Genomic DNA, 16,806 nt, shown 5'->3' with positions numbered 1-16,806 from the left:
ATGGTTTCCTAGCAAAAACAGTGATTTATCTATATTGATTAGTAAATAACTCCACAGTTCACAAAGATTGCATTTTCGCATCCCCGAAGATGCACAGCTTCAACTGGCAAAATTGCACAGATCAATGCACAATGCATCAAAAAAGAAAGCAAAGTGTGATTCAAACCACAATAGGATCCACCTGTGATGTAAACATAGCATCTCCACAATAGCATTGTGTCGAGAAAAGAAAAAAAAATCCATAAGAAGAAAGTACTAAGAATAAATAAGAACTAAAAACACTTCATCAATAAAAGATGTTCCTACATCGGCACCAGTAATATAAATGATCAGAAGGTAAAAAAAACAAAAATTAAAATACAGGCATTTGAGATTCATCCTCTGTTGAGAGATGTAATTCGGCAAAGCCAGCAAATGCAGATCTCAAATCCCTAACATTTAACTGACTAAGACTCATAACTAGCATATGACAAACATAAACCTAAAACCAACATACCGAATGACCAAAGGCAAACAGAAGCATAAAACTCCCTTCGTTTCAACACCAATCCTTTGTAGTCCATTTCTCCCTTCTGCTCTTATTTTCATACTCTCTTCATCCAATCCTTATAACTAAATAAACTCTTTATAATGAAAAGTTAGTCTTCCGATTCAATTCTCTTCACATTTCCCTCAACTTCCCTCTCCTCCAACAACCTTCCAGCCTCCTCATCAGCCTCCTGAGCCTTCTTCTGTGCATCTTTTGCCTTCATAGCCTGCAGCTTAGCGTGATTGTAGTATGCGACGCCCAAGAACGCAAGCCCGTAGCCAAACAAATTGATGGGGGTCACAGTATCCTTAATAACGGACCAAGAGAAGGCGATCAACAACCAATCCTTAACCACACCAGCCACGTTCATGGTCAACGCCGAAGTCTTTCCCACAAGCAAGAACACGGCGAGATTCAAGGCAAAAGCACACAAAGAATTGGTCCCAAAGATGACAAAATCAAAATGAAAACTTGAAGTCTCCTTCAAAACAGGATATTCCACGAAAATCCATGGGATAAACAAGAAAGCCAAACAACAAGGCGCTACATAGTAAAGAGAAGTAATTGGATTCAATGTGATTCCTTTAGATGTAAGCAAGATTTGAATCATTACCAATCTTGTAGCCTCAAAAGCTACAGCACCAAGTTGAAGAATAACCCCCCAAGTATCAAATCTTGCCTCACCATAAGCAGCAATCCCAACCCCAAAAGAGATTGACAACATATTAGCCATGGTATTACTCTTAAAGTTCTCTTTTTTGAGCAAAACCCCAATAGAATAAACAGCAACAGGCATCAGGGCTTTTAACATCTGAATGAAAGAAACAGATAAGTAAATATAAGCAGAGTTAGAAAGCCAAAGACTGAGAGAATATAGAGCACCGATGGGGACAACAGATTTGAGATAAACATCTCTTGACATAGAGACAGGTTCAACAAATTTGAAAACTTTAATGAGAAGGATAGCAAGAGTGGCACAAAAAGACATGTGGATCATGGTTAGAGAAATTGGGAATGGCCAATTATACATCTTTTTGTCAAGGATGTATTTGTTGTAAACAATAACAGTGAAGGAGAGGAAGATCCAGATGGCTACATAGGTGTAGGAAAGCAAGATCTTTTTCAGAACACTGTCACTCAGGGATCCACCCTTGCCCATTTTGGCTGATTTAGTGAAGCTGCCGTGGGACGGCGGTGGAGAGATTTGGGAGGAAAGGTGTGGCAGGGGAGAGAATGGTGGTGTGGAGATGGAGAAGGTGAGGGTTTGGGGTTGTTGATGTAGAGAAGATAGAGGTGGCAATCTTCGAGTGTGCGCTTCTACCCGATGTATGGATTGTGGGCTTGGGCTTTTTTCGTTTGACTACATTTCTGTAATATTTTTTTATTTTTACTAATATTTTTTATTTTTTTTATTGTTTTTACTTTATAGTATTTAATAATAGGATTAATCACTTGTTGTAGGGTTCTTCATATAAAAAATAAAATAAAAGAAATGCTAAATCTGTGAGCATTAATTATTTTCAAGCTGATCGACACTTGCATTAATCAAATATAATTATTTTTTTATAGCTAAAAAGTTATTTTCTTATCATTCTTAGGCAAAAAAAAATTAATTAATTGATCAAATAATTATTTTTACCACGATACCATTAAATTAATTTCAATGCAAAAAGGCCCATTTTCGAGGGCAATTTTTGTTTGGAGAAGGGGATAAGGAAAGTGAAAATAAAATTGGAAGTTTCAATCAAGTCCTTAGATTCGGAAATAAAATAGGAAAAACGCTTGTTTTGGGGGAAATAACGGTTCCAAAAAAATAATATTCTACTCATCACGTGAGGCAGCATCGTGTGCGGTGCTGGCTATCCTTGCAAAACTAGTGTGACGTGCGCGTGTTTAGTCAAGTGTGACCGACCCTTTGCTTCAAAAAATGAAATGAACACGAAAAGCCTCCTTTCTTTCCTAATAAACCCTCACCTTTCCCTTTAATTACAATTCTACTTTAAAACAAAAAAAAGGATTTATTTATTGATTGGAAGTTTAAACAGAGTAACAGATCTTTTTCTTCTAAAATTGGAAATAAAAAGTTATGTTTTGGTATCTAATAACACATGTTTTTTTTCTAAACAAAGGAAGAAAAAGACATTAAAAGTCTTTTTGAGATTGTGCGGGTTTATATTTATATATACAAAGAGAAAAGAAATAGTGCTAAAAATCTATTTAATCAAAATATATTGCAGGTAAAGTCATTAAATTTAATCTGGTCTATCAAGTCGAATTGAGACTTTTTTTATTAAAAAAATCAATGTTTTTTTATTTTTTTAAATAATATTACTTTTATTTACTTAGATTAACTCGTTCAACTTTTAGCCCCGTTTGTTTACTGAAAAATAGTTTTTTTAAAAAAAAATGAATTCCAGGAAAGTGAATTATGAAAAAGTAAATTATTTTTTTATGTTTGGTTGTATAATAAAAAATAAGTAGGAAAACACTTTCCAGTGTTTGGTTATGTCATGGAAAATGAGTTGAAAAATAACTTATTAATGTTTTATTTTTTGCAAGTTTATTAAAATAATGAGGAACAAATCTTATAAATTGAAAAGTTGAATGAGAATGAAATTAAAAAATATATATAATTTCATAAATTATTTCAAATAAAATAAATAATAATCAAACTAATAGAAATCAAATCAAAATAATATAATTTTTCAGGAAAATACTTTCCTGGAAACCAAGCTAAATTTTTCTTTGACTAGAAAGTGTTTTCTGTTAACTAATTTGTATAATAGCAAACAAACATAGAAAAATTTAAAAAATTATTTTTAAAAAGTTATTTTTCAGAAAACAAATATAACCGTAATTTAAGTTTTGTACCAAATGGGGTTTCATTACTCTAATGGTGGGAGAAAAACTGTGAGTTTTAGAAATTTTTTTGAGTTTTTATTAGGACAGAAAATGAAGCAGGCATGATAAGTCCTGCTTTGAGTCGAGGAAAAGCGAGCTTGTATGTAAATAAATGCCATCTAATAATGCAAGTGTGTGACTCTATCGATGGCTTAATTGTATAGTTTCGAGCTTAATTGTGGGAGGACTGAGCAAGATTTTGCTTCAAACCAAATGAAGGGAGGTGGGACTTCGAATGGTTGATTTAGAAGGAAACCATGTCTTCATTCCACTTCTTGGATGCACGTACGTAATGTTTTCTCAGCAAAAAGTTAGCAAAGATTATAATCTTGTTTGGAGAATTGTATTTATTTATGATAGGTAATGATGCATTAAAGGTATATTTGTATTTGCGTTTTAAAAATATATTTTTTAAAAAAATATTTTTTTGTTTTAAATTAATATTTTTTTGTGTTTTTTTTTATTTTTTTATGTGCTGATATCAAAAATAATTTTAAAAAAATAAAAAATATTATTCTAATATATTTTTTAATAAAAAAATATTTTAAAAAACAACTATTATTATACTTCCAAATACTTTCAAAGTATCCAAAGTTTTTCTATTTTCAAAGTTGAGTGTTTTGATATTAATTTATATTAATGGGGCTGCTTATATTATTTATTGATAACGGTGCAATTATATATCTTCATCTTTTTTATGATATAAAAATTTATAAAATTATTTGAGATATATATAAATTAATCTAAATATCCATGTTAATTAAAAAAAAAAATCAAAACTACTTGCCATATTAAATCTTGGATGGGCACTTTTAATTGGGATTCGAAGCTTTCTTTGTCATGACTTTTGTTATCCTGCTACTAGGTTGATGCAAATTTAATGCTGCCAAACTCATTAAAGACGAAGGTCATGGAAACATTAGAAAAGCTTTGTTACGGGCCGGGAAAGGCGGGACCATTTTGTACAAGGGAGAGGGAGGATGTAACCGGGTCCATTAATTCATAATCACACAATAACTTTTCCTTTTAGAATAGAGCAAGATCATTTCCCATGTATTATGTCGAGGGTCGGATAAAAAAAATTTGGATGTATTTTATTTATGTATTTTTTAAACAAAAAAAATAAAATTAAAACCATACAAAGATTGATTTGATATGATTTTAAGGATTGATTTGATATGATTTTGTTAACTTGATAAGTTAAAAAACAACTCAAATGATCGATAAAAATATAATTAACTAAAACAAAAATCAAAAGGATATATTTATTTAAATATTAAAACAATAATATATTATATTGACTTGGACCAACTCGAACTAATCTATCAAAGTTGCTACCCAAATCATAAAATCCTGATAATTCTATAGAAAATAAATTTTAAAAAAATATTAAATCAAACTTCTAGTGAATCTAATGTTGAAGAATAAAATTGAAAATAAAATTTAACTGAAAAAATGAATAAAGTCAACTTGGGTTAAGCTGCTAAACTTGGATTATGAGACTAGGATAACCTTATAGAAAACAAGTTAAAATAAAATCATGAGGTTCAATTCTCAATCAACCTAAATTTAAATGATGAAATTATTTATAAAAAAATCAATTAAAAAAAACAAAAAAAAAACTCGAGTCAACTATCCAAACACATGACCCGGGACACGAGATTGATAACCTTGTAGAATGCAAACCAAAAAAATTATGAAAGTTAATTCTCAATCAACCCAATATTATGGATGAAATTAAAATAAATCAACTAAAAAAGAATAAAAAAACCTGTGTCAACCGAGCTAACTTGTGACCCGGGTCATAAGATTGTAATAACCCCTCATAGAAAGTAAATAAAAAAATTATGAAATTCAATTCTCAATCAACCAATATTGAAGGGTTAAATTAAAAAAAAAAAATAACCCAATTTAATTTGGATTAACTTGTCGAACTCGAGTCAGGAAACCAAAATAACTCTATATAAAACAAATCGAGAAAAACTATAAGTTCAATTTCAAATCAATCTAATGTTCAATGATGAAATTAAAAAAATAACACAAAAACCCGAATCAACTTGGCTAACTAGCAAAACTCGCGATCCAGATAAAGAAATCGTGATAACCTCATAAAAAATAAATAAAAAAATAATTATGAAAGCCAATTCCTAATTAACTTAATATTAAAAGATAAAGTTGAAAAAAAAATTAATTAAAAATAAAATAAAAAAACTAACTCAAGTCAATAAGATTAATCCACAAAACTTAAAGGACTGAAATGAAACCATCATTAATATTCCATGAGTGATACAAAGGACTTGATCCAATGTGCGGAACGTGGTAACACTTAAAGTGTTGTTAATGCATGACTGGTGTGCTTCCTTTTCTTTTAAATGGAATACACTGCTCAAGCAAACGCTGTAATTATGAATGGATTGTACAGGAATTTTCCTGATTGTTTTTATATTTTTAAAAAATTTAATTTTTTTAAATTAATATTATTTTAATATTTTATTATTATTTTAATACACTAATATCAAAAATAATTTTTTAAAAACAAAAAAAATATTATTTTAAATAAAAAATATTTTAAAAAATAACTGTAATTGCTTTGAAAAAAAAAATCTGTAAATGCTCACCAAACAAATTCCGACATGAAATCATTAATGCTAAGCTATTAATTAAAAAAAAAAACAAAAAAAAAAAACTGTGAAGATAGGGTTGTACTTGTAAATACTTGTCAGAGCATATCGACTATTATTAAGTTGAATACTGCCCGCAGGGCGGAGTCTGAATTAATTGAAAACAAAAGGGTTTGGTAAAATATTCCACGAAAAATACCTAACGTAGTTAAAGACTTTAGACTTTTTCATGCGTGTGGTCTCCACCTCTCAGGCTTTGAATTAGTCCATGCTCTATTGGTCAGGTTCCTGACCAATTGGATTGGACCAAGTTTAGGCCACTGCCCATTTCTTCTACGGTTGGACGAAGTCGATAGAGAACCAAGACCAAATCCAGTTTACACGTATTGCTATTCAAGGGACCACAGTACCAAAATATAATTACCGTTATTTTTTAAAGTAATTTTTATTTAAAAATATATTAAAATAATATTTTTTATTTTTAAAAATTATTTTTAATGTCAATGCATTAAAATAATCTAAAAAATAAAAAAATATTAATTTAAAATAAAAAAAAATTTAAAATACAAAAACAAATAAAAATAACCGTAGTCAGCATTTCGACCACAAATGGATCAGAGGGAACCCGTTGATTCGAATAAATTTTATTTATAGGAGTCTCTTTTGGCTTTGACTGCGGTGATCTTTAAGGCTCGTAAATTGTGCAATTTGTCAAATTGGGTATGAGCTCACCAGTTTTTTTTTTTTTTTTTCTTAAAATAAATAGCAAGTGGGTGAAAAAATATTCAAAATAGCACAGTAGAAAACTTAATTTCCAAAATAATATTGCGAGGACGCACAAGTGGCATATGCTTTACTTGTCAGCAATTATTTTTTACCGTCCCGTGCGATACGCACATTGGCATGCTCTTTTTTAGTCTGGCGCGTGTTACACGAGCCAAAAAAACAAACATGCCATTATTTTTATTTTTAATTCTGAGAATAACTTAATTATTTAAGTTCTAATTTTTTTTTTAAGTTTATCAATTTAAATTTTATAAATTTTATAATTATTGATGATTTATATAGTTATTAATTTCAGAATTTATAAAATTAATTTAGATATACGATTCTAACTTTCATATTAATTAAAATAATATTTTATTTTTAATATTTATGGATTCTATCTCTTCTAAAGCTTTTCAATAGTTATAGGAATGTTGTAATAGAGTATCTCCGACATCTCATTCATTCATCCCTTTTCTATTTTTCTCAATTGCTTTAGTTATTGTGTCGGCTAGTAATAATTTTTATATTTAGTTAACTATAGTTATATCATTATGATTATTTTATTAATTAAGCTTATTTTTTTTATTTAAGTTGGGTAAAAAAATAACTATTTTTTGAGAAAACAAATTAACTATTATTTTTTAGCAATCTTATTTGAAAATAAATATTTCAACGTAAAAAAATGTCTAGGCGTTGTTTATATTTTTTCTAGTAGAAACAAATTAAAACATGTAACTTGGTCACTTTGATAGGTTTAAAAACAACCTGAATAACTAATAAAAACATAGTTTGACTCAAAGTAAATATTTAAGATAAATTTTTCATGTACAAATACTAAGACAACAACATATTTAATTGATTCAGATTTATTTGAGTTAACTTGTATTTGAGTCATGAGACTATAATAAACTCATAGAAAATAAATTATAAAGATTAATTGTCAATAAATTTAAAATAAAAGGATAAAATTAAGAAAAAAATCAATTGAAAAAAATGTAAATAAAGACTCGAACCAATTAAGTTAACCTATCAAAATCACGATCTAGGTTATGAGATTAAGATAACCCAATAAAAAAATAATTGAAACATGTCATTAAATTCAATTCCCAAATAATTCAATATTGTAAGATGAAATTAAAAAAAAAAAAACTAATTATTCTTTTAATTTCAGTCCATGAAGATTAATGGAAAACACTAGCTTTGTAAAACAAGAGAGAAAAAGGCAAGAACTACTGTTTTACCTCATATCCTCTGAAATTCTAACTCTTTACTGTTAGATAATGACCAAATTAAGAGCAAATCAAACAACATGTAATTCAGACGGCAGCTCTTGTTCATGTTCAAGTAACCAATCAAAGACACTGACATATTTATCATATGAAACAATAGACTCCCACCATCTTAATCTGTGTTTTACTCCATGTCTCACACGGGCTGCAAACAAGTCATTCTTCCACGCTAATTTACTGAACAAACAAAAAACTAGTCTTAGATTACACTAATCATCAATCCCAAAAGCAAAAATCACTTTTCTTACCTGGTTTTGGGATAGACAAAATATCTGATCCTTCCTGGATTGTCTAGCCTATTCAATATGGCTGTGTTAGCTCTAAACCGAGAACATATTGTAAGAAGAGTATCTCCATGTGGAACCAGCTTGCAGATTACCATGTCTGCATTGTTAGAACAGCTACATAAAAGATCAAGAGTCACTACTAGCGATGGAATCAACACCTTTTCTGGCATTACAACCACAGATGAACCAAATCTCAACGAAATGGTCTCCCAAATATCCCCCCTTTAGACCTCGTACCTAGTCGAAGTGCCAGGTGAAGAATCTGTTCTCAGCCAGACAGCTGCAGTTTATCATAACCAGAAAACCATCACTGGTTCTCTTCACTATATCATCATCTACATTGAATAATGAAGCTGTTTCATCGAGACTCCTCATCGGACGCAGGGCATGATGCACCAATTAAAGACACGCGTTGCATGCATTGCACTGGAGAGACATGAAAGCTGTGGCAAAAACTAAAGAGAGAGATCAAAATTACGAAACTAACAAATGTGTCCTTACTTACAGAAAATGGGAAACGCATTTTCCCAGTTAGTAATCAAACTTGCTCCCCTCCCTTTTATAGATCACTATATACCTCAAGCAAACATTAAATACCAACTAGTTACATTGAAAAGTACAGCAGAAAGTTTGTGTTCTTTCTCTCGAAGAAACAGCAAAAGACATCTTCTTTTCATCAAAATGATCAATGGAGATAGACACAAGTAAAAGGGTCTCATGTGTGAATGAGCGAGAGGAGGTGTTACTGTAATGGACTTGATAATTAAGGGAAAGATTCTGGAATTCTTATTGCTTTTCTTGTACCTGAGCCTTAATGTAAAAACTGGAGATATTAAAATAACAAATGAAACGAAATATTTTAAAGAACTTGAATTGAAAGAACAATGCAACGTAGGTAAACTCTAATCTAAATTTCTGGGCAACTTTGAGGTAACCCGAGCCTTTGAGTGAATGAGATTTGCTTCAAAGCAATTTCCTGTTTATCTGCAACCATTTCCTCCCTTTTTATTATAATTCTCGGTTAGTTGAAAATTAGAAATAACAGATGGGCTTCCCAACTGTATTTATTTATCTATTTTGTATTTGAATTCCTTTTCTTCTTCTAAACGGTGCTGTTTATCTTTGAACTTATTCCCTGCCAACTGTAAGTCACAGGAACTTCATTATCTCAGCCCTCCATGTAAATACTTCTTAACCAATCTTGACCATACACGTGCTCATCTTATCTTTTTGCTGTAGGTAGTCTTTTCCAACACGCCTCCCTCATTTCTTCTCCAGCTTCAACTTGGGTCTTGCTCCTTCATGCACTGCCGGACCGTCACAGTTACCTGGTGGGTGGTTAGATAAACGACGTTGAAAGGGAAGAAAGAGACATGAAAGGGAGTCTATAGCCAAGAATTTGACTTGGATTCTCGAATTGTACTTTGATCTCATTTATTTTATTTTTATTTTGTACCATGTTTTCAACATCCTAACACTACAGCCGGCCTTTGCTTTCTTCTCTGTCCGTTTCTTGACGATAGCTCATATGTATCATACTGTTATATCTAAAATATATATTAACAGTACATCAGCAGGCGTTTGTAGTCCAACGGTTAGGATAATTGCCTTCCAAGCAATAAACCCGGGTTCGACTCCCGGCAGACGCACTTTTGCATTTCTTTTCTCCTATTTGATCTCACTAAACTCTTCCTTTAAGGTTTCATTTTGGCCCCTGTAGTGTTAAACCTCTTACTTTCAATCCAGATTTTCCAAAAAATTTCAATATAGAGCTTTGTTGTTAAGTAGCTGATGTCAATTAAGACAAGATCACCTTTTCGGATTTTTTTTGTTTTATATTTTAGGGCTTATTTAGGAGTATAATTGTGGTTGTTTTTCAAAGTATTTTTATATCGAAATATATTAAAATGATATTTTTTTATTTTTAAAAATTATTTTTGAGATCAACACATCAAAACAATCCAAAAGATACAAAAAAAATTATTTTTAGTAAAAAAAAAAAAATTTTTTTGAGAACACGGTTTGCACTGCATTCCCAAACAGCTTCTTAAATAGAGAAAAGATAGGAGAAAAAAAATGTTAAAAAAATAGCATTTTATATATATAACTTCTTTTCTGATATATTGTGAAGGAAAAAAAAAATTATGTATAAGGTATTTATAGGAAAAACACATCATAATTTATTGTCATCGTCAAACAATGTCATTAGAGCCACAACAATTGCAAAAGCCAACAGCATCATCAAACCAAACTTTAACAACAAAAGACATAATTGGAACTTGTATGAAACTGAAGAGTTAATATTGCAAAATTTCAATCTATAGGGACCAAAGTGGAACATTGCAAAATCTACAAAGTCTAAAATGAAAGTATTTTATATATATAATTATTTCTTATAATAAACTGATCTATCCACAAATCTTAAAATTAAGCGTGTTGGCTTTTCTTTTTTTGATCAAAGGAATTGTACGTGTGTTTATGTAATATATTTATTTTTTTCATACAATTTTTGTAACTATCAAATTGGTCTTGCAGGCAGTGAAGCAAGGAGACACCATTTTTGCTGGTCAAAACCTCTTCACTGGAAGTGAAACTACTTCTGTATGGCTGGAGGTAAGAGAATTACATCTGTTGCTAGTCTTTGATTATAGTCCTCTGTCAGCTTCTTTCCAAGTGTAAATGATAAAATTAACAGCTGAAAAACGTACACAAAATGCAGATGGAAATAAGGAAATGGAAGTAAAATTCTATCTTCAACACCCACAAGAGCACAATTTTATATGTCAGAATCTTCATGGTGGACAACAATCTCATCAAGGACCATCTCTTCAGGGGTTGACTGCAACAAGACATCGTCGTCACTTTTAGACCCAAAATCAGTTGCAGACCTTGTGGTTGAAGCAGAGGAAGAAAGAGGCACAAAAAATGCATTTGGCCTCCATTCTGGCACCTCCATCAGAGGCTCATCGGGGTTCAAGAAAATCTGCTCTACTTTTCTAATAGTTGGACGAGTCTTAGCGTCAGGATGCAAGCAAGCAAGTCCAACAAGTAATGTCCTCTTCACTTGTTGTTCATCGTACTTGCCTTCTAGCTTTCGGTCAACACCTTCAAGCAATGTTTTTCTTCCATGTGAACTCCATACATAATCTAGTAATCTATTTTCTTCGAAAATACCCCTTGAGCGTTGTCCTGTCACGACTTCTATTACAACCATGCCAAAGCTGTAGACATCAGATTCTGGTGCAGCCTTTCCTGTGTAAGCTACTTCAGGAGCCAAGTATCCAGGAGTGCCAGCAAGCATTGTTGTAACTGCAGAATCGCTGCTGAGCAATCTTGCAAGGCCGAAATCGCCTAATCGAGCATTGAAATCGGAGTCCAACATTACATTATTCGGTTTAACATCTCGGTGAACAATAGGATGGCCACATTGCTCATGGAGGTAAAGTAATGCCTGATGCCAGGCCTGTTAATAATTTGTACCTAGCTAGTTGCTGAGATCTTTTTTACTGCTAAGATCATGGGAGGATCCGAGGAAATGATACCTTTGTAAACACTTCCAAAACCACCAGTTCCCAACAGGTTTTCCCTGCTGAATTTAAGAGTAGCCTTTGAGAGTTGTCTATATGTAAACATTTTGGGTGCATTTGCTGCTCTCATTGACCGGCTTTCAACTTCAGCTCTCCTTTTACTCCTCTCTTTTCTCTTCCTTAAATCCCTTAAAGCAAGCGGTAAAGTGAATAGTATCAGCACCCCCAATCCTGCCACGACAATTGCAACAGTCAAGAAGAACCTTTTTCTATTTTCTTTCTCAGAAGCTTTCTTCAAGTCTGGCAATGATGTTTACTGAAAAGTCCAATTCAAAACCTCATGAGCCTCTGCGAAAGGCCCTGTAGCGGCTGAGAAGCCCACATAAACAGAATTCGGAACCCATTTTGACATGTCAATAGACTGATTCAGGAAACTCACTAGTGGGTTCCCTGCATAAGCAACAAATATTGGAGCTCCTCTGTCGAGCTATCGTAAACAATTTGAACCGTGATATCTCTTCCACTTGTAAGGTAAATGCCTGTTCTGTTCAGACTCTTAGCTGCTACTGGATTTGTTATGCTTGCTGTATCAATGCCCATTGCCCATATGGTTTCCATCTGTATCGAACTCATTCGGGTAAGTGTCAAGCTCCACAGCTATCTGTCGAGTAACACCACCTGTCTCTCATTTCACAGAGAGAAAATATTCTTACGAATTAAGCTCTTGATTAGGATCAATCAACAACTGTGCTACATGAATTTTCCTCCTGATGCATTTAGATTTGTGATGGACTAAACTATGCAGACGCTCAACATCAACACATGATCAAAAAACTTACATATGCATGCAGTTTATAGTGGAGATTCACCTTCTGTTGACTTATCCAGGACTCCAAGATATGAGCCCTCGCTATCAGGTGGAGAAGGACTGTTGTTCTGAGCCATTATAAACGCCATCCCATCTCCATTGGTGGCCGTATTTGGAAAGGCAAAAATCCTGACTGTGAACGTTGTATTGATATACGAGAGCCATGCAATCACAGGGTGATGAAATAGAACCCTGCCAATCTGGTCCTTCAGCACAGGTTGTGTCGAGTTCGAATCGACTGGCAGTGGTTCTGGTGTAAGTTTCAAGCTCCTGTCGCCAACGCTTACTGAGCCCCTACATATCAGAGTAGAATTGCAACTATCAGCATCGAACGAGGGGTACGAGAAGGATGTCTCCTTCACACTGGGATCTAAAGAAGCTTGGTTTAGAGCTGCTTCATTGAGAAAGATGCAGATTAGGAAGAGAAGAATACCCCTTGCTGTGGCTACAGAATAGAGCCCAAGACTTCTGTTATTTTTCTTACACATATATAAGTCCTGACTCGATTCTACAGGCAACTGAAGTGTCTGTTGTAATGTATTGTTGTTTTCTAGTTGAAAACAGTGATGTTTGAGGAGAGATTCGGATTATTGGACAATATAAATTCCTCTTTTTGTATGCATTTGGAAAGCTGTGAGTGGTCGGCGCTGTTTTGATACTTGAGACCCAAGAAATGCAATTACTCCTAATCTTCTCACTCTCATTGTTTTGGAAAATTGACAATTGATGGAGACAAAAGCTCATTCGACAAGTAGAACAAATTCAAAACACTCACCAGGAGAAGAAAAAATGAAACTACTTCTAATATCGATCTTATTTGTTTTACTTAGGTCTTATCAGTTTAGAATGAAGAATTATCAAGAAACTCCCACAGATTTTCCCCCCCCAAGATTGCAGAGATACTCGTCGATCGATTTGGTTCATTTTCTAGAATGCACAATGAATTAAATTTCATGTTCTATAAGAACATTCGTGTCATTTACCAAATATAAAATACCGATGGAAAATACCAACGAAATGGATGATGTGATATTGTTATCAAAAACTTGCTCGTCAGAGTTTTCTATTTTTTCAGTATTTCCGTTGTTTTCATTTTCATTTTTTGGTTTAATCTCTGATGCTACCAGTAGTTCTCCTTCATCTTTTCTTTTTCTAGCTATCCACATGTTTTTAAGTTTGACTCTGCACTAACTTTCCTAACATAAGCACCTTTTCCATCAATAATTTACTCTCAAGCATCAATGTATTGACCAAAGACAAGCTGGCACATTAATCAATGACTCGTGTTCTAAGAAATGAAATATTTTTTTATTATTTTTTCTCTCACCAGGTAAGCTTATGTGGCTTTTGATATCTATAAATATCATATGTTACCAAGTAAAAAGATAAATTCGCCCAAACATACTTGACACTATATATTACTCTTACTCTTAGTACTCCACACAAACACTACCTCATTACCAGCTTCGTTTGTTTGCAGGAAAATAATTTCTTTTTGAAAAGTGAATTCTTAGAAAAAGTGAATTCATGAAAAGTGAATTCTGAAAAAGTATTTTTCCGATGTTTGGTAGTGTTATGAAAAACACTTTCCAGTGTTTGGTTGTATTATGGAAAATGAATTGGAAAATAATTTATTAATAAATTATTTTTTTTTTCAAATTTATCTAATATATATAAAATATTTAATCACTTACAATAAAAAAAAAATCTAAAATGTATAATGATGAATTTTTTTTATTATATTCTATATTCGTACATAGCTTATTTTATAAAATATAACTATATATATCATATCATATTATAAAGAAATAAGCTTGTGAAATATTTTTTACTATTCTATGAAATCCATTTATAATTTCATTATGTACGAAATACATCCGACAAAAACTATAGTTTTAATAATATTTTTAGCATGTAATAAAATTGGATAAAATATTAAGGTATAAAATTCACTCTAAACTATTTTTTTTAAAATGTTAAAAAAATAGTACACTTAAAAAAAAAAAAAGAGTTCCCGCAGGCAAGTGAACAGTGCACTAAACTGCACTGTTCACTGAACAGTGCAATTAACATGAATAGTTACAGAAAAAACATGACAACGCAGTATTGGCCCACATCAGGAAAGTGTTTTCCAAGAATTAAAAGCGGAAAACACTTTACTTATGTTAAACTTAACCTTTTTCTTTGACTGAAATTGAATTTCCTTTGACTCACTTTCCATGTATTTGCCAAACATGAAAAAGTGAGGAAAATAATTTCCAGAAAAGTGAATTTCTGAAAACAAACGGAACTTAGTACTCCACACAAACACTATCTCATTACCCATCTCTTTTTTCACACGCATTTCTCTTACATTTGTCAACTTAAACAATTGAGAATCTCATGTCCTGATAAGAAACTTGTTTTACATTTCAGTCATTATCTCGAGACTTAGCCAAAAAAAGTCACAAGTTTCAATACTCCGAGCCTCCAACTCACAATGTGTCAGATTTTAAAATCTCATTGTTCATAGCACATGATTTCTATACAATTGAAATTAGTTTCCAACATAAATTATCATCAATTTTGATATGAATTAATTAATATCTCAATATAACCTATGATGAGTTGAAGAAACAATTTAATGTTCATAATATTTTTTAAGAATTATTTAGCATTAAATAATTGGTCATCTTAAACATCCTTGTCACACGATAATTGTAATTAAAAGCAATTTAATTATTTATTTTTTATATTTCTAATCAAATTTTTATATATAAAAAAATTATATTCATTAATAAATAAATCAATTAGATCTAAAATTTTTTAATAAATTCTTGTCTAATTCCATTTCTTAACTATAAAGTTTCATAATTCTAGTCGTAAACGAAATCTTTTTTATTTTCTTAGTATTTTACATGAGTATTACAAGACATGTATTATGAGTGTAATAAGAATTCAAATTTAAGATTATATTTAAATATACTACAATCACACCGCCATAATTATAAGGGAGGGTGGTGTGCCTTAAGGTTGGTCTTCAAAAGATAAAACCTTGTAGCACTCGTTAATCTCTATTTGAAACAAGTTTAAATTGAAGACAGTTGTTCATCATCTGATCCCATACAAAATAAAAATAAATTTTTATAAGTTTTGTGCATGCATGATACATCATATTAGAACACAAATACATTGCATCTATGTTGTCACACTATAAAACTGGTGTAGAAGATATAATAATGTATAAAAATAATTTAAATTTTTAATATATATATATTTATATATATATAATATATATTATTTTTTCAATATAAAATTTGAAACCTTTTAATATATATACTCCATATTTATAAGAAAAAAATTATGTTTTTTAATGTGGAATAAAATTTTTTTTTTTTAAAATACTTCAACTTAAAAAAATTAATATAATATCTTTTTAATATGTAAAATAAAAAAACTTTTTTTTTAAAATATTTTTTTAATACATTTAAATTAATCCATGAAACCTAAAACCTGATCCCTTAACCCAAGTAAATCTCTAAATCGAATTTAATAACTATGCTACCAAGTCCAACCTTAATATCCCTAGTCAACTACCAAGTCAGGCCGCCACCACAATCAAATTAATAGATCCCTTAATATCCCTAGTCAACTACCAAGTCAGGTCACCACTCAATCAAATTAATAGATCAATAACAAGAGTTTAGGTTTTTAAAAAAATGGAGAAGAAATTAACCTAACCAAGATAAAAATCTAAGAAGACCTGTAACTAATAAAACCCACTGATTTTATTTTTTTTAAATCTCGTTTTGATCTTTTCAAAAGATATTATATAAAAAACATAAATAGTAAAGAATTAACCAAGTTTGTCTTATCCATATCCCTTTTAATAGACAAATTTATCCACTGGGACATTATCTAAACATAAATAGATTGTCAGCATACTACTAAACACTTGAAAAGACTTCAAAACAAAATCTTAGTTGATAGAAGGCCTCAAGTCACTAGATGTGAACCTGATCTGCTAGCAACTAGCA

The 16,806-nt window shown here is 31.3% G+C and overlaps 3 protein-coding genes and 1 non-coding gene across 4 annotated transcripts; 1 reads left to right on the top strand and 3 right to left on the bottom strand.

Annotated features, from left to right (window-relative positions):
• Window positions 1–256: 256 nt before the first annotated feature.
• LOC118051228 (probable sugar phosphate/phosphate translocator At4g32390) lies at window positions 257–1,827 on the bottom strand. The gene has a single exon (XM_035061837.2). It carries the CDS (start codon window positions 1,686–1,688, stop codon window positions 639–641), a length of 1,050 nt encoding a protein of 349 aa, XP_034917728.1. The 5' UTR covers window positions 1,689–1,827; the 3' UTR covers window positions 257–638.
• Window positions 1,828–9,972: 8,145 nt separating this feature from the next.
• On the top strand, window positions 9,973–10,044 carry TRNAG-UCC (transfer RNA glycine (anticodon UCC)). Its single transcript has one exon. It is a non-coding gene; the product is annotated as a tRNA-Gly (tRNA).
• A 788-nt stretch (window positions 10,045–10,832) lies between these two features.
• LOC118051233 (L-type lectin-domain containing receptor kinase S.7-like) lies at window positions 10,833–13,649 on the bottom strand. The gene is made up of 2 exons (XM_035061846.2): window positions 12,792–13,649; window positions 10,833–12,600 (listed from the first exon to the last, which is right to left on the bottom strand). The coding sequence occupies exon 2, from the start codon at window positions 11,775–11,777 to the stop codon at window positions 11,172–11,174; it is 606 nt and encodes a 201-aa protein (XP_034917737.1). The 5' UTR covers window positions 11,778–12,600; window positions 12,792–13,649; the 3' UTR covers window positions 10,833–11,171.
• LOC118051285 (probable L-type lectin-domain containing receptor kinase S.5) lies at window positions 11,876–13,278 on the bottom strand. Its single transcript, XM_035061913.1, has 4 exons — window positions 12,792–13,278; window positions 12,526–12,600; window positions 12,240–12,372; window positions 11,876–12,110 (listed from the first exon to the last, which is right to left on the bottom strand). The coding sequence occupies exons 1-4, from the start codon at window positions 13,276–13,278 to the stop codon at window positions 11,876–11,878; spliced, it is 930 nt and encodes a 309-aa protein (XP_034917804.1).
• Window positions 13,650–16,806: the final 3,157 nt, after the last annotated feature.

Source organism: Populus alba, chromosome 18 (genome assembly GCF_005239225.2).
Source record: "Populus alba chromosome 18, ASM523922v2, whole genome shotgun sequence".
In the NCBI taxonomy this organism is placed as follows: domain Eukaryota; kingdom Viridiplantae; phylum Streptophyta; class Magnoliopsida; order Malpighiales; family Salicaceae; genus Populus; species Populus alba.
Note: the sequence above shows the minus strand (reverse complement) of the source record. Positions and strands in the feature narration are given on the sequence as shown.

Bases quoted from the DNA above. Each gene is read 5' to 3' on its own strand.
- LOC118051228 (XM_035061837.2), bottom strand. From the start codon at position 1,688: ATGGGCAAGGGTGGATCCCTGAGTGACAGTGTTCTGAAAAAGATCTTG.
- LOC118051233 (XM_035061846.2), bottom strand. From the start codon at position 11,777: ATGTTGGACTCCGATTTCAATGCTCGATTAGGCGATTTCGGCCTTGCA.
- LOC118051285 (XM_035061913.1), bottom strand. From the start codon at position 13,278: ATGTGTAAGAAAAATAACAGAAGTCTTGGGCTCTATTCTGTAGCCACA. The intron at 12,601-12,791 runs GTGAATCTCCAC...AATGAGAGACAG, and splicing joins CCTGGATAAGTCAACAGAAG to GTGGTGTTACTCGACAGATA. The intron at 12,111-12,239 runs GTAAACATCATT...GCTTGCTTTAAG, and splicing joins GTTTTGAATTGGACTTTTCA to GGATTTAAGGAAGAGAAAAG.